General features: G+C 34.7%; 1 protein-coding gene across 4 annotated transcripts in view; it reads right to left on the reverse strand.

Moving 5' to 3' along the window:
- LOC128251080 (uncharacterized) overlaps positions 1-22868 on the reverse strand; it is a 334287-nt gene that overhangs the window by 27581 nt on the left and 283838 nt on the right. For all 4 annotated transcript variants that reach the window (XM_052977429.2, XM_052977434.2, XM_052977438.2 and 1 more), the window contains 3 exons: positions 16647-17093; positions 14199-14532; positions 8183-8350 (listed from right to left, as the gene is read on the reverse strand). In XM_052977429.2, the coding sequence (XP_052833389.2) occupies positions 8183-8350; positions 14199-14532; positions 16647-16989 (845 nt within the window). In that variant the 5' untranslated portion in view covers positions 16990-17093. The remainder of the gene's footprint in view (positions 1-8182; positions 8351-14198; positions 14533-16646; positions 17094-22868) is intronic.

Below are 22868 nucleotides of genomic sequence, written 5' to 3' on the forward strand. Positions count from 1 at the left end.
TACATTGTTGTAAGGGGTTTTTTGTTTCCTCATTTATTATTATTGCCATCATTATCATTATCATCATCATCATCATCATCATCATCATAAAGGCAGCTAGCGTTCCACCTTGATGTTTCTGCATTTTTAACTATTTAGCTACCGTACTTCACTATTTCATTACGTATTCTCGTAGTTAAAGCTTCAAAATTTACTACATATAATGCACGTTTTACTTAGTCGTTATATCATTATGCATACAGGTTATTTTCTCGACGCATACACACGTACACACACACACACACACACACACACACACACACACACACACACACTCACACACACACACACTCACACACTCACACACACACACACATATCCATTCAATTTAAACAGGTATTCCTTTGGCTGCAACGAGTGTTACAGTTGATTCGATCGATGGAACAGCCTGCACGTGAAATTAACGTGCAAGTGGCTGAGCACTGTACAAACCTGCGTACACGTAACGTAATTCTTAGGGAGATTCAGCGTGACACAGAGTGTGACAATGCTGGCCCTTTGAAATACAGGTACTGCTCATTTTTGCCATCTGAATGAGGCAGCGTGAAATAAAGTGTCTTTCTCAAGAACACAATGCGCTGCGGAGAATCGAACTCACTACCTTATGATTGTGAGCCGAATATCCTAACCACAAAGCCACACGCATTTACATTCAGTTACATATAAAACATTCTCAGAGATGAAGGTAGTTATATACACTTGCACATACATAATCGGAATTAATCGAACGACATTAAAGAGAATATCTGTAACCATTTGTTATCTGTACTTTGTATTATTTATTCAATTTATTTTCGAATTCCATTCATTGGAGTGCGCACAAGCTGTAGCGCTATCTTTATTCCTGTATTCGAGTATATCACTCATGGTTTAATAGTAATTTTATTTCTATTTTGAAGGCGTAAGGCAAATTCGTTGGAGTGCAAAGGACCATAACTTGGACGGAACCAATATCACATTGTGTTCTTGTCCAACACACTGATGCTGTCACACTACCTGGTACATACATACGTACAGAGAGAGAGAGAGAGAGAGAGAGAGAGAGAGAGAGAGAGAGAGAGAGAGAGAGAGAAACATGGGTTACACGAACCAAAGGTAATGTATTATGATTGAACTTGGAGACGCTTACTAACAAAGCGAACTTATTAACTGTACGGCCATGCCTGAGCCCCTCACAGTCGGATTGGTAAGAAAATGAACAGTGTTTTGGAAACTAAGGCCATAAGTGCGGTTCGTTTATTATTTATTTGCTGTACTAACAATAACATCAGTACATTGAAGTAAATAAGAGAATTAAATATTTAGTTATATAGTTGTATCTGTTACGTCTTGTAACGTACACGAACTAGTTTCCGATATTCATATGGTTTTTATTGTAATAATAAAGTATGAAGCGGTCAGTTGTAGCTAATTATATTAGTAGTCAATTTACCGTAATATATCGTCCCAGTGATCAAATGATCTTTTAATTTAATTTTGGTACATAGTCATTTACTTTGTCGTCTTATTTATTTTTATTACGTGCTTTCACCGCATAGTTGAGCACGGGTTTGTATCTCTTAGTGTTATGTAGTCTTTAATTTTGTTTTCTATTATGCAGTGTTTAATGTTGCTGTTTCTAATATATTGATAGTGTTTTACATAATGTGTCTAATAATCGTATTTACAGTGTGTTGTATATTCTTGTAAGTAATGACGTTTTAGTTATAAATTCATTTGCATCTCTTGCTATCATTATTACCGAAGCTTTCATGGAGATTGTTACTGTTTCCAGTACCAAATGTCTAGATATTTTGCGAATATAAATTCAAATAAAGTAAAGGGATTATGCGTGTGGGTGGGAAGACAGCGAAGAAGAAGAGGAGTAGACTCCAGTAAGAAGTAGTGAGAGTATTGTGTACAGAGAACAATGGGGGAAGAAATAGAGATTGAAGGAAAGATCGTTGATGGGAGAAGTTTGTAAAAAAATTGAGATCAGTTGAAATGGCATGCAGAATCTGGAGGGAATGAGATGTGAGGAAGAAAACTGAAAATAAAGACTGAAGTGAGGACTCAGAGATTTGTAGCTGACCGATGTAAGAATGTGAAGAATGTAAAGTGAGTGAGAGAGAGCGTGTGTGTGTGTGTGTGTGTGTGTGTGTGTGTGTGTGTGTGTGTGAGAGAGAGAGAGAGAGAGAGAGAGAGAGAGAGAGATAGAGAAAGAGATGTCCCAAAAACTGACGAATCTATTAGAGATGGTCTAAGTGAATTTCAGTGAGGGATGGGGGAAATTACCGAAGAGATTTTATGTAAATATTGAAATCCTCTTTGGTTTGTGAAGTGTCAAATAGAAATATCGTTGTATGATCGTATAGTTTAAAGTTGGGTCCTATAAGATGGAAAACATTTGGACTTCAACAAAGAACTATACTTACAAAAGCCCATCTTGGTTCCTGCATCTAGTTTGCTCCTGCATTTTTTGAAGGAAAAGCTACATGATAGTGCGAAGGCAATTGATTCTATTATGGATTTTGGAAAGGAAACGTACAATGAAAATGTGGAATGCTTTGAAGATGTAGCTGGTAGAATGCTACAGAGATGAGATAAGCTGCCTATAGTACTAGAGACGAGTTTTTGATTTGGAAAAGTACTGTCCTTAGGAAATTTTAGTATTTGTAAAGTTTCTCCATTTTTTGCAGAAATATTATGTTTCTTGGAAAAGACTTAACTTCTTTGGTGATAGACATCTTAAATGATTTGTATAAATATTAAATCGACCCTAGTTCTTGACTTCGGAAGTCTTTATTTCATCGACTTCCGACAGATGAAAGGCAAAGCTGATTTCAGTGGGATTTGATCTCTGAACATATATAGTCGTAAGCAGACACTGCAAATATTTTGTTCAATACTCGAAATCTATTCCTATTAGAGCAATTTATCTCCCTGTCTGTATGAATTACTATTATACAGATTTTGTTTATGATGTTATTGGTTTTTCATAAATACTATTAGTTTTATTATCGTGTTTCAATAGTTTTCATCTAGTTGCTACTATATTACAAGTTGCCTTTCATGTTCCTAAGCGTGAGTATAATTTCCTTCTGGGAGTGAAGAATTATGTTTAAGTCAGCTATACTGTGCTGCGGGATTTGCTTGTTGTTTCTAGTATTATTTCGGTGTTTTTCTGTTAGGCAGAGTATGTATAATGCGAGTTGTAATATGGATTTCCAAATCTGTCACAAGGTCAGCAACTTCGGGGGAGAAGTTAAGTCGATTACATCGATCCCAGTGTTCAAATGCTACTTATTTTATAGACCTCGATATGATAAACAGCAAAGTCGACCTGCGCAGAATTTGAACTCAGAACGTAAAGACGTACAAAACGCGTTAAGCATTTTGCCCGGCGTGTTAACGATTCTGCCAGCTCGCCACTTCAATTCGATATTCAAGAGAATCGAGAAGGAAATTGATCTGGGACTGGGATTGAGATCATAGTTAGGATAAAACTGGAAACATAGTAGAGAATTCGCAAACTTATTGAATGAGGTACAACCACAGGTCATAGTACAATATAGCGGGGAAACACCCACAATTCACGACAACAGAAAGAAAACCAACCGTGATATCAGAAGCATTAGTTCCGCCTATTACTCTAACAAAAGTGGCAACATTGATAGCAGAAGTAGCATTGCAAACAACAGATGCAACGCTGAAGAGCAGCCCCAACAACAACAACAACAACAACAACAACAACAACAGCCATAGTGCGGAGACCAATAGCGCAATTACCTCTTTCTTTCTAAACTGGTATGGTAGATGAAAATACGAGGCAGTTACAAAAAATATGTTTCAAGGTCGAGTGGGAGCACAGCTGAGAAAACGCAAAAGGAAAGACAGAGAAAAAAAAAACAATCCTCCCATCTTCCACTAACACGTAAACCGTAAGACCAATCACAATATACTCACAAATACAATCAATAAATACAAAGAAAGTCCGGAAAGGTGTAGGTTTCAACGAATTTCTGACAAAATTTTGCAGAAGAGACTGTTAATTCAAACTGACGCAAACATATATTCTTTCATTCTTTTGGTGCACCGCTCGTTAGTCGAAGAAATTGAGCCTTGGACTTATTCTTTGTAAACCTGGTACTTATACTATCGGTCTCTTTGCCGAACCGCTAGTTACGGGGACGTAAACACACCAAGATGGTGGAAGGACATACACAGACACGAACACACAAATATATACATATACATATACATATACGACAGGCTTCTTTCAGTTTCCGTCTACCAAATCCACTGACAAGGCTTTGATCGGCCAGAAGTTATAATAGGAGACACTTGTCCAGTTGGACTGAACCCGGAACCATTTGGTTGGGAAGCAAGCTTCTTACCACACAGCTACGCCTGACCTTTAAAAAGTATAATACATACTTTGGGCTCTTAGGTAAAACCGGACAAATTTAAGCCTTTCACTATTTCTTATTCGGCTAACGACACTGGATCAGAAGGAAATCCCACAGTCTAAAGGGAGTGGTATCTGCACTCTTCTTTTCTAACTTCTCTTAGAGTGGGCTAAAATAATCTAGGTAACCTGAGAACGGCTTCGAACCAAGTATATATACTCAACGACTTCAAGTCACTTGACACAGATGTTGTAGCCATTAATGAGAGCAAGATATCTGGAGAACACACTCCGTCACGCATATTTTTGATGAACAAACATGTCGCAGTCTTTCGGGGTCGAGTAGCAGAGTGGCAGCGTTACTCAGAAAATCCTTAAATTCTTACCGGAGCTGGATGTTAACGTGATGGTCTTAAACATGAGAGGTAGTGAAGTTAGTGCTTTCAGACTAGCAGTCGTCTATACCCCAACAAGTGCAGGACGGTCCTATTTCTTCAGAAGTTTGCCTTATTTCTTATAAAAGAAAAAGATCGGAAATGTATTTTGGATGCAGAACTATATTATGCTCAGCTTGCACATAAGAGGGGGCAGAAGCACCAAGAATCACTCAGATTTTAAACTGTCAGACAGATATCGAGACAGATTCCTGAATGTGCCAGCCTAGACACGGAGTAGCTGCAATTGGTTATCCAGTTCGTATTTAGAGATTTCGTTATTCCAGTAGATTAGAATAGTGTAAGTTGTCAACTGTTCAACACAGTCAGTCGGCTACACAGACAGCAAATTTGTGACATGCAGAGTCGAAAATGGTATGACCAGTAGACAGGGATCCAGTTACTGGAAGCTGGACGCATCTTTACCTGTACACAAACACAGCAGGGACTGGATTAATGATTGAAATAATCGAGGGCAATCGTTCATAACTAGTCTCGCAGTGCACTGAAGATGATGATTACAACAAAATCTATAGCAATTAGCAAAAAATTATCGAAAGAGAGGATTATACTGGAAGTGATATTGTTAGCAATCAAGAAGAAGCGATTAATGAAGGTACTGCGACCAACGTGCAAGCTACGAGAATGGTTTTTGACTATATTTTGATTCAAAACTCTACTGCTGCAATATCAAAAATATCAAAGCTAGGGCTCGTGCATTAAAACACGTTGCAAAAAGTCTACTGCAAATCTCGGGAAAAAGCACGGGAGTCTTTGAAAAGTTAATAACAGCAGATGAGATTCAGGAGGCGATGAGCTGTTGCGCGGGAAAAAAATCATCCAGTTTGGCAGGTAATTTTTCGAGTCACACGATTATATACCTGCCTTGACAATCCTATGGTAGACGTCTAGCACCATTGGGAGCTGAATGTAAGAATTTCTAGTGCTGTTAGCCGTTATGGAGTAAAGCTGCCTAGAAAGAACGCTGAAAGGGCAGATGATGCGGACAATTTTGACCCGGAGGAGAATTGAAAATTTGGATCAAAACTGGCGCTTGTTATCAGTGGACTGGTTAGTGAAGCGTGAATATGCATAATTCCAAAGAGTTCGTACACGACAAACTCCACCTTCTGCGATACATAATGGAGAGGTTTGGTAACGAATTTTTTTTCGGTGGGGCTCTAATATATATTGATCACTAATCATTTGGAAAGTTTTGACAGTCGCCATCATTAGTGAGTAGCTGTACTGCTGTAATGTACAATGGCACTTGCTCGGTGGGTAAAGTAAATATACAAGTACATATAATCATTTTCTGGGATGCATCTTATAGGTAATGAATGAAGATTACCTATATAACACATGACAAAAATAGTTGTGTAGACCAATTATAAATGGGACAATGAACAGATTCTTTAAGTTACTTCATTCAAAAGATAAACTGGTGTAATTACTTAGCTTTTCAGCTCGCTTCTGTAATGCATTACATACACTTGTTATGGCTATGTCTATTATTAATAATTTACCTCATATTTTGAACCCCTGAAATAACTTTCTAGCATTGAAGAATGAAAGAGAATAAAATTATTGGTTTGTGTCGAACATCCTATTGTTTTAAAATCCAAACAAAGACGATAGTTATTTAAACAACAATTTTTATGTATAATTAATATGTTATTGCTTGTTTTGTGACTAATTTTATTTCATCGAACGAACTGTGTATCCACTTTTATTGCAGAATTTGCTTTTATCTCTATCATTGCCTCCCCACTGTTCCATCTATTTTACTATTTGTTTGTTCACTTCTCTTTGTCTTCTTTATACAGTTTCCACCATGGCTATTTGACAAAGTATGTATGCATGTTTGTATGTATGTAAGTACGTATGTTTGTGTGTATGCAAGTATGTATGCCTCTGCCAATAAGTCGATATTTCTGTTCTTTCTATCTGTGTATAACTGACGTTAATGATGCGTCTGAAAATTATCTGGCGAGCTACAGTGTTTCTATGTTTAACACGTTGTTGGCTTAGGCCATGAAACCTGTTATTTTGAAAAGGGGAATTCAAGACTAAAATATCAAATTATAAAGTGACAAATTGCGGTTCACTGCCCTTCGAAACTAGTTATCGGATAAAACAATTTGGCAGTGCGCTGGAGAAAATTAAAACAAAACTCACTCATTACACACACACACACACACATATACACAACACACACATACACGCATATGTAGCCACATTAATATGTACACATACACAAGACCGTGTATATATATGCACATATGCATCCATGCATAGATACATACAAACACTTATAGCCACATTTCTGCATCGTTCCAATTTTACTGTATGCATTGCCAAAGCAATACCACATATAACCACATAGCCACGATAACATATATACGTAGTTTTTGCATATACAAATTCGCGTAGATATACATACATGCATATATATGAGTGTGTGTGCGTGTATGTGTGTTGTGTGTGTGTTTGTGTTTGTGTGTGTGTGTGCTGTGTGTATGTAAGCGTGAGTTTGTATGTGTGTATGCATGTATGAATGTAAGAAATGTAAGGTGTACCATTTTAAATAAAGATAAATCTTAGCTTCGAGCTGAAAAGTAAACAAAATTATTATACCATAACTTCTCTTAACTATTTTCTGAAGTCCCACTCGGAAGAAGAATACCCTCTTCTGTACACAATGAGATTATTAACTTGAACAAGGATAGACTTAATAGTTAAATTACATGCGCTCTCAAGAATATTTAACGAAAGATTGAAGATTTTATGAAAAGTAAAGTATATCTTTTTATTTTAACGAAGATAAAATAAGTACGAGGCTTAACATATAGATACTGGGGTCAATTCGTTCGACTAAAACCCTTTAAGGACCTGTCCCAGCATATCCTTAAACTAGTGACTGAAATAAGGCAAATATAACATTGAGATATATCTGACTAGTGTTCTAGATTCGTATACATTTATGAGATAAAGAAATGCCATCTTCTGTCCACATAGTAATAGGTATTATTTATACGAACTAGAATTCAGCTAAATTGGTAGGTATAAAGGCTCTGATAAGCATATATTGTAGAAAATTAGGGAACAAGAAAATTCATATGAAAGGGAATCAATTTTTTAAAAAAGTGTTTTATAACTGACAAAAGTGTAAAATAAGTTATTATATTTACGTCTACTTTACGTTTCTATTGAATCTTTAATCGACATTCTGTGTCATATAAATAAGAGGTTAAATAAAGAGGTGAATAGTATATTTAAAAAAAAAGATAATTAAAAATAATTTTGAAAGATTTGGACTCACTTTTCAAAGACCTGGTCCAAGCATGGTCGGATACAGGAAACAATCCATAAAGGCAGAGCAAAAATCCCAATTTCTGGTGCTAGAGGAATCGGTCCACCACCACTTATCATGATAAGCCTCCAGACACGCCTGGCTCGTTCACGAGCCAGTACCGTGGTGAAAGCACATCTAAAAGAGATAATTAGAAATATTACATAAAATATTACAAATAATTTCAAGCAAGTTAAGAATGAAAATGCATAAGGACTTCATAAACTTTCGGCTTTCTTTATTTGTATCCATTGTTTAACGTATCTCTCGAGAGGCAAATATATGAGAGTACGTTGGCACGTATCTATATATTCTCTTTCTCATTAAAGTTTCAATTCTTATTTTGACTGATCATCTCTTTTCTGCTGTGGTAAAGTAGGAAAGTAAAGATAATGAATATAACTGGAATAATTCATTCGCTAATATATTCACCCTTAAAATGTTTAGGTTCTGTATATTATTTATTGTCCTAAGCAGGTTGGTTATATTCGTATATATATTGCAGAGTTATATTCGTATATATTCGTATATATATTGCAGAGTTTAAATACACTTGAATCTATGCATGTTGGTACACATTATGCTAACCTTATTGTAAATTAACAGAAAGATGACATACTCGTATGATTGTGGTATCCATTTTGTATTCGTAATCCATTGTACATTGTGAGTAATGATCTCAGGTTCTGGGCAAATGGACTTAGAAATTGTTCATCTCATCGTACTCCGTTTGGATAACTATAGAAGCCTTAACTTTTGCTTCCTATTTAGGATGTTCAACGCTTGTCTCGCTTGGTTTTTAGTCTAAAGCAATTTTGTTGAGGTTTCAGGATAACCTCAGATTTTGGGTCTGCTTCCGGCTGATAGCCAGAAGCCCGAATTTCTGGTGTAAAATAAAATATGGCTTCCCCATCAACAGCTTTATAATATCAGGCATTTGTAGTACTACGTTAGGTATGAAAAATACACCTACGAGTGTATTTGATAAATGTTCTTGAAGTCATATTAAGACCCTGTTGTTACAACGTTAGGTCGTTAGCATGACATCTTCCGACTAGTTTTAGTTATTTCTTTCAGTGATTGGAGGAATTACCTAGAAGTCCTTACCTCTTGATTTTGCTACTTATGAAACGGTTCCACAAATGATTTGTAAACAAATATTGAACCCACCACTCAAGCCTCTGGCTAAATCTTTAACTGTTATTTGGAGCCTTCGTTTTCACTTTTCTCTATTTAATCTTTCTTTCCTTCTAATAGATTCTCCTGTTCGATTTTTCCTCTGTGTAAGGCTAACTTCAGTCCAAGCATTTTTAATTTTGACTTTTATTTTGTCAAGGATTCTCTTTCTCTTTCTCTCTATCTCTCTCTTAACTAAGAAAGTTCTATACTTCATACGAATTATCTTGAGTCTAGATTCGCAATAATCTTCCAATTTCTTTTTAAATTAGCCACTAAATAAGAAGCAAAGCTCTATAGCCGACTGGAGAGAAATATTCGCAGAATATATTTCATCAAATTTTATATATAGCCTCTTCGTTATCTCTTAAATCAAAATGATAGAAAGCTAATAATACGTTAAATACGTTATTTTCGTTTTTAAAATTTGTAATGCGGATGATAATGTCACTGAAATAATTTTAGTTGAGAGGATTTAGTGTGAGTGTGCAAAAAATAACGTCCGACACTAGAGCTTTGAATTTGGTTGATGATGAAAGCTTTGTCTTTCAAGTGTGTAGTCATTTGGTTTTGGAAATATATGAAAGTTCTCTGATGTTTGGCTATTCAGTTTCTTATGAAAAATATATTTGATATTCTTACAATAGGTGATCTTTTAATTGTTCTTGAACAACATTATCTGCTGTCATACATCAACACATTTAAACATGTGTCGTTCGGTTATTATTGTATCTTATCTCAGAAGATATTACATTTCGCCATTGATTATAAAATTACCTATATATTTTGACGTGATCATATTCCATTTTCGACAAGTTTCTAGAACCTTCGATTGTCAATGACAATAAATGACTATAACTGTAACATTGAGAAAGCCCAGCTGATAAGTACTTTTTGAGAAAAATCAGAGAAAAGGACTTTATTAATAAATTCCAACCCAAACTAAATAAACAATAATACTAATACTAAGAGATACTATTTCTAATGCTAGGACCACTACCACTAACAGCAACAACAATACTAAAGGTGCCCATGATGACGATAGCAGGAAAATACCAGCTAAATCAAGAGAAAAGTCAATAAAAATAATCTTATTTAGTTCTATTATCACAACGACCCGTACCACCACCAACAACAATAATAAAAGTGATGATAATGGTGATGATGATAATTGAAATGTAAAAATCCATGGGAAATGTTACTTACAGCATTTCTAAAAATAACCAAACGATTACTGTTTCGGCTAAAGTCAAAATACAGGTCTCTTGACATTGTCAACAAACCGTGACGCCTAAACCAAACACCAACCAACTTAGGTAATTTAGTAAAGCGATACACTGATTGGTCTGAATACGGTTTGTAAAACTTGGCATTCTGGAGCCTATGCAAATATATTAAACTGCTTGGTGGAAGTCTGCGGAGGATGACATGACAAACCTTGACTATTGGGATCGGCTCAAAAGCTCAGGCTTTGCTCCCTCCACCGTCACTGTGAGCTCTATATCATCTGTATGATGTGGAAAATATTCCACCAACATTGCCCATCTTTAAAATTTGTCCGAGGCTTAGCCCCCGTGCCATCCGTCCACTATAGAAATGTTTATGTCGTATCACAACACTATTTCACCTCAATTCGCCCGCTCTCTTCAACATCGTGCCAGACACACATAAAGGAGGAAAGTGACTTCACAGCATTCAAACGATCCTTAGACGATTACCCTCAACAAATACCAGATACACCACCCATACCCACACCTGTGAAAACAATAACTCTCTGCTTGAATGGGCTACGATTCCCCAGAAGTGACTGTGTATCTCTTCCAGGTGGTGCTATTAAATTAGGCATGGCCTGAGTCAACTTCCGCCGAAACTTATCTAAGTAATTTAATGTATGCTGTAACCTTTTAATCAAAACATGACAACGTGGGTAGAGGCTGATATCTTACCATTTCTGATGGTCATAATTATTAAAAAAATTATTAAAGATTTATATAGAACTACATTCAGAATATGTCTATAAGCTATTGTGTTTAGACCTGGTTTAGACCTCTAAATGTTCCGTTTTGTAGATGCAATTTTTTCTTTCTTAATAAAGCACTCCGAAATTAGAAAAATAAAAAATCTGCAACAATCTCGGTCCCATGAGCATCGGATAATGGATTTTCAACTGTGTAAAGAAACTGATTGTGGTGATCGTAGTTTTGACGGTGATTGTGGTGAAAGCAGTGACAGTGTTGATGATGAGCTACTCGGCGGAGGTCTGCGCTCTCCCGGTGCTTTTCTAGTTATATCATCATAAGATTATAAATAAAACGTGAAAATCAAAGTTGGAATTTCTTTGAGTAATATGTTCTTCTATACACAATCACACACATCCGTATATATATACATATATATATATATATATATATATATATATATATATATATATATATATATATATATATATATATCTGTGTGTGTGTGTGTGTGTGTGTGTGTGTGTGTGTGTGTGTGTGTGTGTGTGTGTAAAGCGGGTGCGCCTATAGTTGATAAGTACATTTTATACATAACTGTGAATATTATTCCTCTGGGGTTAAACCATAGAGCTTTCAGTAGCCAAGGGATGAGAGTGAGTTGGCTACAAATCGGTTTAGTTATTGGCATGACCAACACTGCACAGTTATGCAAACAATTTCTAGCCTAGACTTATGAGGCTTATGCAGAACGATAGCTATTGATTCGGAGCAATCACGGCTGCCTATATCCTATCTCGTTATTGTCCAGTTAATCCTTTCTTTTTTATTTCACACATTGTATTCTAACCTTATAATCTTGTATTCTTGCCTGCTTTTAGAAAATCACACAGATTGTCATCGATTTACACCGAGTATTCTGTTTTTTTGCTTACAAATTTACCTCGAACTTACATGTTTTATATCGTTTTTTACTTATTCCTCTTCCTATTTCTGCAACACATTCATGCTTAAATTCTTCCTCAACAAACTTACGCATGCGCCTGAACATGTAGTTCTTTATTCTCATTTTCCCGCTTTCTGATGAAATGCTGAAGTTCGAAACTTGTCAGACGTTTCTATATTCATTTCTTGAGCGCAAATATATCTGGCAATTCAAGTTATTTTAGTTATTAGTTTTGTACTTCAATCTGTCTGCCTGTCTGTCTGTCTTTTCCCCCATTCTTTCTATTTTCTCTCTTTCTATCTCACTCTAGCAATTTATATATGTAAACATAATATACTTCCATACACACATACACTTATGTATATATACATATACACACATATATGCATATGCATATTAACGCTTGCATGCGTATATGTGAGCGTGTATTTCTGCGCATGTGTGTATGTTCATTTATGCCAGTAGAGAATGTATTTCTTTATGTAATTATATGTAATAATATAATTATACATATATGCATTTAATATAACTAGGCCACTATATATCTATCAGAAAGTGAATTATCATTTCTTTCTAAAATTAAATTAAAGAGTTAGATATGATCTGTAATTTGGTGTAAACATGCGTTATATAAGATGATAAATAAATACTTTTAATATTCATTCTGTGAACACCTTAGTTTCACACAATAATCGTCACACGCAGATGCTATAATTCTATTTTTTCATCAGAGTTGCTTGATGCTTTTTTTGTTTATAAGCAGACAAATTAATATGTATTAATATATTGCTTGTTAAATATATTAACTCCCCTTTGTTAAAACGCAAGTTCTCTTTCTTTGTCTCTCTTCTCTCTCTCTCTTCTCTCTCTCTTCTCTCTCTCTCTTCTCTCTCCCTCTTCTCTCTCTCTCTCTGTCCCTCTTCTCTCTCTCCCCCTCTCTCCCTCTCTCTCTCAGGGTACAACTGTCAAGCACGAGTGTAAATAAGGAGTAACGTAATAATTTATCGTTATTTTCCTGGCCTTCCGTGATACATGATTGACATAATGATAATTAGCTTAGCTATGGTAATCTGTTTTCAAATCGCAATGATCCACAGATCACATTTATCTCCGGTTTCAGAAATGTTAAGCGGATGAAAGGTTAATGTCACCAATGCGTAGGATAATAAGCTATCGAAGTTAGCGTTTCTTGAGCAATGTACTTAAGACGTGAAATAACACGTCAATTAAATTATCTACTCCTTGTTAATGAAACAATTGTTATCAACTCTTGAAACTTGAATGTCCGAGTCACTAAAAGACACCGTAAATTGCAGATGACAGGCAGTAGTCCAATAATTCATTGTATGTTTATATTATACCCAAATGGTTCGATTATTTAAGACAAGTACACATACATAAATTCTTGAGTGCAGCAATGCTGTGAATATTGAAGTGGTTATATAAATATAATATTCTCAAAATAACGATATGTGAAATGCTTCCTTTATATCTTCTAATGCTTGGCAATGTTATTCTGATACATTCTAAAAGATATAAAATATGTAACGGTAATATCGCAAATATAGTAAATTCCCTAAAGATCGTGGTCTCTGTCTCTTTTCCTCTAAGTAATTTAAAATAGAATATTAAATTTAAAAATATATTACTTGAGAAAGAGAACAATTTTTACTGTATTTCTTCCTGAAAAATTAAACGAAATTAGACTAAGTAGTCCTTGTATAAAACATTACATTATGAGTGAAAAATACATATCTAATATATTAGAATAAAAAGCTTATTAGATGCTCTGGAATGTTGTTTAAAATGTTTTGTATCGATGAGCATTAAAAACTTTCCAAAATTATCATATTGCTTTTTTATGCTTTCAACATATTGTCGCCAAATATTTGAAACAGTCTGTACTTACCCATATGAATGTCCGATGATTAAATTTTTCTTTTTGCAATATCTGTCAAAAATTGCAAGGACATCGGCCAAAATCTCTCGGAAATGGTAAGCTCTCTTTTTTAATGGAATTTCACTCATACCATGACCGATTAGATCAGGAGCCACAATTTCGAAACCGAGGCTGGAGAAATAACTGATTTGTGTCTGCCAAATATCGGAACTTCCACCGACGCCATGAAAAAAGAACAGAACGATATTCTTCAAGGCCGAGGCTGAACGTATACCCATTTTGAAAAGCATTCTCTTTTGGTCTTTGGATAATCCAGAGAAAAGTACATTCGACCTCGCCTTGCCTTAAAGAAAAAAAAATATTGAAGTTAAGGATGGACGATTAATTTGATAATATATTGCAATAATCAAGTTGTTTATAATTTCCAATGAAGAATAACATTTCTTTTCTATCGTTTCCTCTCTCTTTTATCTTTATCTCACTCACTCTCTCTCTCTTACTCTTTCTCTCTCCCTCACACAAAATTTAATTTTTTTTTTTACATCTTTCTCTTTCTATTTAATTAGTCACTGATTAAACAAATATAACCATTATAGTTTCGAAACTAAACCTAATTAAACGCTAGTTTATCAGAGGGGATCTCACGTGTAAACAAATTGAGGATTCCTATAAAGCAGTGAGTTGGCAGAAACGTTAGCACGCCGAGTGAAATGCTCTGCGGTATTTCGTCTGTCGTTACGTTCTAAGTTCAAATTCCGCCGAGGCCGACCTTGCCTTTCATCCTTTCTGGGTCGATAAATTAAGTACCAGTTGCGTACTGGGGTTGATCTAATCGACTGGACCCCTACCCCAAAATTGCGGACCTTGTGCCTAGCATAGAAAAGAATATTCAGTATAGTGTTTAATCAAATTATCGAAGTATAAACTAAAAGTTTTCACATTTAGCTGCTAGGTGTTTTATTTAATTAGTATTCTTCGTTAGAATATAGTTTTAAAACTCTTTAAAAAGATAACAGATAATAGATTATTAGAGGACACATATAGAGTGTTGAACAAGAAATAAATGACAATGATGAAAGAAAATTCGACTGCGTTGAAAGTTAGGTCTATTCTTAAATGTATTAAAGGCACATTTTTCAACCAAAGATCTTGGAAATACATCATGTCCTTTTATATATAATGTATTAAGTGGTGCACGAAAATTAGAAGTATCTTTCATTTTGGTACCTTAGGGGTTAAACTTATTTTCATATACATTTGGAGCACTGATTCCAAAAGTGTCATTCATTTTCCTCTGTTGGCTATAATTAATTAAAGGTAAAAAAATAAATCAACCACATATAACTAAACCAGTTTATCCCATCTACTGAATTTGAGTGCATTGCAGTAAGATCTACTGTGATTGTAACTAAAAAAAAAATTAGTATAAAAGGTATACAATATTCTTGTATACCTTCGTTCATACATCTTTCTAGAGTGAGGTTTATCAGAACTCTAGCAGTGAAGTTTCCTGTCATAATATCTCCTCGAGTGTGCACCGCGCTTTCCCTTGTATTTCTACTTCTCTTTCATTGCTTTATACACCGGTTGGAATCCATTTCTCGCTTTTAACTAAAATCATCATGTTTTTCTGGATAGCAATCTGGTTGATTATAGAGATAATAGAGCTTGATGCTCATGCTACAGTTAAAATAACCAAAATTGGAAAGCAGGTCTTCCACTAATTTAGAACACATGTCTGCATAATATCTGTTAAAAAAGTTTTTGAGAACTTGAACAAAAAAAACAAAAAAACTACATGCCAAATATCGGGTTTGTCAATTACATTCATGAAACATTCAGAAGCTCTTTTATCTGAGGGTCATTAAAAGCCTCTGCCGTATTCTTTCTTTGCTGAATCCAGAGAATTTACTGCATAATATTCAAGCTCGACATTCACGTTCCAACAATTTGTTCTCTTTGGAAAACAGAAGAGTCATGCATTTTAAGTTATCTAAATTTAAATAACTGCAAAAAGCGAAAAAAAAAAAAAACGGTGGACTATATCATGAACGCATATATACAGACTAGAAAAGTTCTGAATTTGTGATATTGCGAAGGGAAAAATAATTGAATAAAAAACTGAGTGTCCATTAGTTTATCTAACCCCTGTATATGTCGACCAGAGAGAAAAACAGTTTGTACAAACATCCTTTTAGCTTTTACTGATTTCCCAAACATTTCCAAGATATGAAGAGTAAGTACACATCGAGTACTTCATGTTTTGCTGCTAATCAGAAAACTGAGGAATTATAAAATCATTACGTGTCTCTATGTTCAAGAAGCATTATCCTTAGATGCATTGATAGTAAAAGAATACATTATCACTCATGTTAGTATTCTTCTAAGTTATATATGTAAAAATTGCATGAGTCATTAAAGACACGTAAAAAAATAGTCAAATTTGTAAATACATACCATCATATGGGATATGTCTTTTGTGTTGAGCCCCTGGAGCATTTGAGGAAGCAGACATCTTGCTGAATCCATTCCGAACGTTGTTTTGGTTTGCATTAGGATCGGCAACGATACATTTGTTGCCGTAGAAATTGACACGTGGCACACGAAGTTCTACAGGCGGAAGTGACGAATTCTTGATCTGTTTTGCTTGCGGAAGTTGTTTATTGCGCATACGTGGATTGATATGTTGTATTCGCAAAACCCGACCTTTGCGAACTTCCACCAAATCTACATCGAGATTGGCGTTCGGTGCGGGGAAGACCTTGGAAGACCGACGAGGTTTTAAACAGGGAAAAGGCATCGTGAAATTTTCCTGGTGGGTGTTTATCGAAAATCTCCCACCTCAACGACTTTGGTTAACATGTCCGCGATCCCTGAATTTCGCTACCCCATGTTGGTACACAACTGGAAAGATAAAGAAAAATTATTATTTAAAGTTATTTTCATGAGTTCTTTGTCTTTTTATCATATACATTTAAAATAATTCAGTTTTGCACGTACAACGAAAGTTACATTTTTTGTGACGTAGAAATGTGTAAGACCTGTTCAAACGCCTTCTCAAACTCTAGTAAAATATCTTTAACAACAGTTTGATTAGCATACATCAGCAGAAATTCTCTACATAATTTACAGCAATATTATCAATATTATTCCCTGGAACCTACATTTTTTTAAAGTAGGGAGCATGCAGAATCGCTTGCATGCTGGGCAAAATGCCTAGTGGCATTTCGTCCGTTATTACCTTCTGAGTTCAAATTTATTTACTGCATATTCTCAAGAAGTTCAGCCTAAACCATCTTGTAAATTGCTCGGATGCGGCAATTCTGAGTGAATCAATATTCCCGGAACAATTGTCATAGTAGTAGTTTTAAAGCAATCAATCTAAAGTATACTGAAATCATTTGATTACATATTCACGGGATTAATTCAAATTAATCAATCCAGTTATGTGCATAAAGACAAATGCGAAATCGAAGTATTTCTTTTTATAGTTGGTAATTCTAGATATGTTCAAAAATGTTCTACTCGAAATAATAGGTCATAAGTGCAAATATTGTCGAATATATCAACTCCTCCAGTACTTGATTGTAAATTGAGTTCAACTTTCCATTCAGACTACTCATAGCGTTAGTTAAGTCCTCGAGATTCTTCTCAAATATTGTAATAGTTAAAAAGTTCAGATCAATTCTATTAAAAATGAAATTTCAATGAATCGTGGAAAGTATTGAACATGAACACGTCTTATGGTGTTCTAATCGATTTCGAATACTAATGAACACATATCTGGAAAGTGAAATCCTCGTGGATAATAGGCAGTAACCATAGAAATAAACAATTCTGCAAAACCCGCGATATGGCGACTAAGTCGATTACAAATGTCATTTTTATATTTTTCTCTTCAATATCATGAGTCTGAGATATTTTTAAATAATGACGGATAATTACTGGTATCCACAATACACAAAGAAAGCTAACGTAATCTATATTGGTTACCCTAAATCATAATATATTCTGCATATTAAGCTCCCGAGAAAATGGAGAAATATTTGCTACACAGATAGGTACATTAACTTTCAATTACTTCATATACCTCATATACATACATACAAGAAAACAAAACAAAAAACTGCTCTTGATTAAGAGCCGAGAAGCTGCTCATTGTATGCAGGATACCACAAACATATATAGCAGCAATAAAAATATTAGCAATTAATCTTTACTTCCTTTTATTTTGCGTTAACCGTGGCGACAAAGAGCTGCGTAAAAGTACATGCCCACAATACACTGCAATAAAAGCAAGGGCAATGAGAAAACCAATAAAAACATTTCAATATGGCAGTTTATCACAATATTGGAAATTAACCTTTTCAAGAAGAATATAGAAGTGAACAATCTAGATTAGAACGAACAATACATTTAAATGTGAACAATAAAATGCACACAACATAATAAGCACTTGACATGATCTAGACTCACAAAACTACGTTAATTTGTGGAGTTAAAGATGTAAAATAATTAAGGTTACTGAAATGATAATGCTAGTTAGAATTTAAAGGTTTTAAACGCTTCAGAAATATTAACGAGGACTAAAGATGATGATAATCTTGTGTTAGATAAATGATAATAATTATGATGATGATGATGATGATGACGATAATGATGATGATTACGACTATGACAACGCTTTTAGCGGTGTTGTTAATGGTTATACTAGTGATGGTTGTGTTGTTGCTGGTGGTGATTCTGCTGCTGTTGATGATGAACATAATTGTTCCCTCTTCTTCGCTGGTATTTCATTTATAATGAAATTTACTCATATCTTAAATGTAAGCTGATTCATCATATAGTTATAAAGCTTTAAAGTTTTTCAAATAGTATGAACTGGTATTATTATTTTAGTCTTTATTTTATAGACATTTTCATCTCACAACTGTTCCGTGTACCTAGGTCAGTCTGCATGATTTTCTCAAAAAGCTAAACAAAGAAAGAATGAGAAAAAGGTGTGTTATTGGGTAACAAGTAGAGATGTGTCATATTTATGGCTTTTCCAAGAGACCTAAACAAAATAAACACATCCAAGTTTAAGTGGTTGTGTTAAACAGAGAAACGTGTTTGGTCCGCTATTCAAAGATGACTCAATGTTCAGATGGTATTATTGAACCCAATGAAAACAAAATTTTGTCTTTTGAGCTTTGAAAGCTGAGCGACAGATTTCTTTTACTTAGAATGCATTTCTATGATACCAACATAAATAATTGTTAATGTAATAATCAAATACTACTTTTTCCATCTTGTTATCGATTTAACACCAATTACTTCACACATAAATGTAACTATATTGTTGTTAATGTTATGGAAAATGAATCTTTTCGAAAGATTCTTTGAAAAGGGCATTCCACTAGAAGAGACAGAAATGGAATCAAACGTTTATGAATAATAATCATAATCATACCAGAATATTTTGTTACGAACTACAAATAAAGGACAACTGAGGCGAAATGAGTGCAAATCACTTCTGATGATTTGACTATATAAGCAAACATAGAGAACTATAATATACTGATTCACTGATGGAAACTATTCAGCAAGCACAGAATTAAAGAGCTATAATGGACAATCACAATTTAACACAAGACATAAATAACTAGATGGCATTGGAGTGAGAAAAATTTACTTCCAGTAAATATAATGACAATCACATTCCAGCTGTTTCGCAGTCTGTTTTATGTTTTTAAATACCAAAATACACAAACATACATCCATGCTAATAAATACACTGATCTCTCTCTCTCACTCTTTCTCTCTCTCTCTTTCTCACTCTTGCTCTCTCTCTTTCTCACTCTTTCTCTCTCTCTCTCTCACACACACATACACACACACGCATATATATTTTACGTGCATGTGTGTTATATGTTTTGTATTTATGAAAAGATAATTCACTCGGTTATTACAGAAAGATTTGCACCACGTGCAAATTTCAGGCAACGTTCAAATAAGAAATTAGAAAGAGACGTACGAGTTGGACACCAAGTTAAACTGATTTTCTTTAGTTCATAACACAAAGTTGCAGCCCAAAAGAGAACGTGATGGTTACAGGATGTTCGGGTTAAATTTGACAATTTTTGGCTCCTTTTTGCAGGAATAGCTTGATTTATTGGTGAACAGTTAACGGTGTTACGTGTGAGATAAGGCTTAAAGTTTTAGTTGATATGGCTGATATACTTAGCTGATATGGAAGATTAGAAGTCACGTGAAAATTGGAAAAGCGTTATCTGCATCATGATGATCTGCGCTTGGGTATGAAAATACTAACATCAGGATTGATTATCAATGCCCTGTTAACACTGTGAAATCTGTAAGACATGACGTGAGCAGCTGACGAAGACGGGGGCCAGCTAGAAGGGACGCACCAGGCGTTATGAATGCGTTAGCACACTGAAGTTCGTGCAAGCAGTAAGGAGCAGGGACTTGGGTTCAATTCAAACGTGAACAGGCCCAGAAGTGATTACCGGGGAATTTCTACGATGTACTTGGAAAAAAGCGCGAGAAGTAACTCTATTAAATTTTAATTTATAAGTAGACATATATAATAAAATATGAGCTAGGTAGGGGCAATTGTTCTGTAGTAGAAAAGAGGGTGAGATTGGTTGAAAGTGTCTGACTGAGTATAATTTTTATAACAGAATAGAAAATTTCCAGTTAATATATTTGGTTACAATATTAACTTGATCCACAATTCCTCATTTGATATTAGAATTAATGTGAGAAGTTTAAAAAGAACACATTCGACATACACCTGTCTCAGTTTCAATAGATACATCGCATATCTGTAACTAAGCTAGATATTCTCTCACGCACACACTTGTTTCACCTCACGCTGATGGGAACAGGACAATTTTTACACTTAATAATAAGACATTATATCCAACTGCGCATCACATCTGACGCATGCTTTTACACTTAATATTGACATTTCTTCAATTAAAAAAACAAAAACAAAAACAAAAAACAATTCTCACAATAAAATATTTCTTTACATAAAATAGCACTGTTGATCTAATTTGACACAGCTGTCAAATAAGAAAATTTTTCTCCTTTCGCCATCTCTTTCCTCTGAATATTACATATTCCCGGAAAGTGAAGGTGAGAAACCAGCTACAAATGTTGTTCTGTAGAGGAAGTTAAGGAGGAAAGAAGGGATGGCTGCTTAGCTATAAGTATGAGAATGCATCCATGTCTGGAAACGGGAAAAACGGAGACTGGTAGCTGTGTTAAAGTGGTGTATGTGTATAAACGTATGCAAATGTGGGGATAGAGGGGTGTTTGTTAGTGGTGAGAGGGTGTTGGTGTATGTATGAAATTGTTGGATAGATAGTATGAAGGTGCGTTTATGAAAAAGTGAGAATGTCTGAACGTATGTGTTCGTGTGTGGATAAAGATATTTATGGAACAGATGGTATGACAAGAGAAAGGTGTAAGGTGTGATTCATGTGTGTGTAAGTATATAAAAAATTATGTAAGAGTGGAAAAATATTTTTCTATGAGTGAAAATTTCAAAAATGAGGAAAGCAAGGCTTGAAATCTTTGATGAGAAAAGACAACATCATAAAAATATAGCAGAACAATAAAATGTTCAAAGATTATGTAGAGTGTACAGATAGTGCTATGAGGTGTCTAAGACACTGGTATATTACATGAAGGAGGTAAAATAATTTGGGTAGAGAGGTGAAAATCCATAAATAAGGGATGTGGTGCAGAAAACAATGAAAATGTCAAGTGGAATAAAAATGGTCTTCTTTGAAAGAAAAACGAACTGTGCGAGGAAGAAAGATGTAAGAGAGGTGTATATTTGCGTGTGAATGTTTTAGCAAACTAAAGAGTAGCGGGCAAGCAGAAGTAACATGTGGAAGATAACGAAAAGTAATGTGCGTGTGTGTGTATGTGTGTGTGTGTATGTGTGTGTGTGTGTGTATGTGTGCAGTTAATGAGAGATAGATAGATACATTATTTACATTATTTACAATTGACAGATATTTGTCCTCATCTTGTTTGTTGTTAAAACAACGTTTCGGCTGATATACCCTCCAGCCTTCCTCAGGTGACTTGGAGAAAATTTCGAACCTGGGTTCTCATTCTTAAGGTATTTTTTCGATGTTATTATTATTATTATTATTATTATTATTATTATTATTATTATTATTATTATTATTATTATTATCATCATTACTCAGGTCACTGCCTGGAAGTGGTTAAGAGCGCGGGCTACTAACCCCAAGATTCCGAGTTCGATTCCAGGCAGTGACCTGAGTAATAATAATAACAATAATAATAATAATAATAATAATAATAATAATAATAATAATAATAATAATAATAACAACAATAACATCGAAAAAATACCTTAGAAATGAGAACCCAGGTTCGAAATTTTCCCCAAGACACCTGAGGAAGACTGGAGGGTATATCAGCCGAAACGTTGTGTTAATAACACGCAAGACGAGGACAAATATCCGTCAAAGGTAAATAATGTAAATAATGTACATAATTCCTCATCTCTTAAATATAGAACAGATAGATAGATAGATAGATAGATAGATAGATAGATAGATAGATAGATAGATAGATAGATAGATAGATAGATAGATAGATTATGTATCATATATGCTTTTCAATTTATAT

The sequence above is a fragment of the Octopus bimaculoides genome, chromosome 2 (assembly GCF_046866305.1).
Source record: "Octopus bimaculoides isolate indiv1 chromosome 2, ASM4686630v1, whole genome shotgun sequence".
Taxonomy (NCBI): domain Eukaryota; kingdom Metazoa; phylum Mollusca; class Cephalopoda; order Octopoda; family Octopodidae; genus Octopus; species Octopus bimaculoides.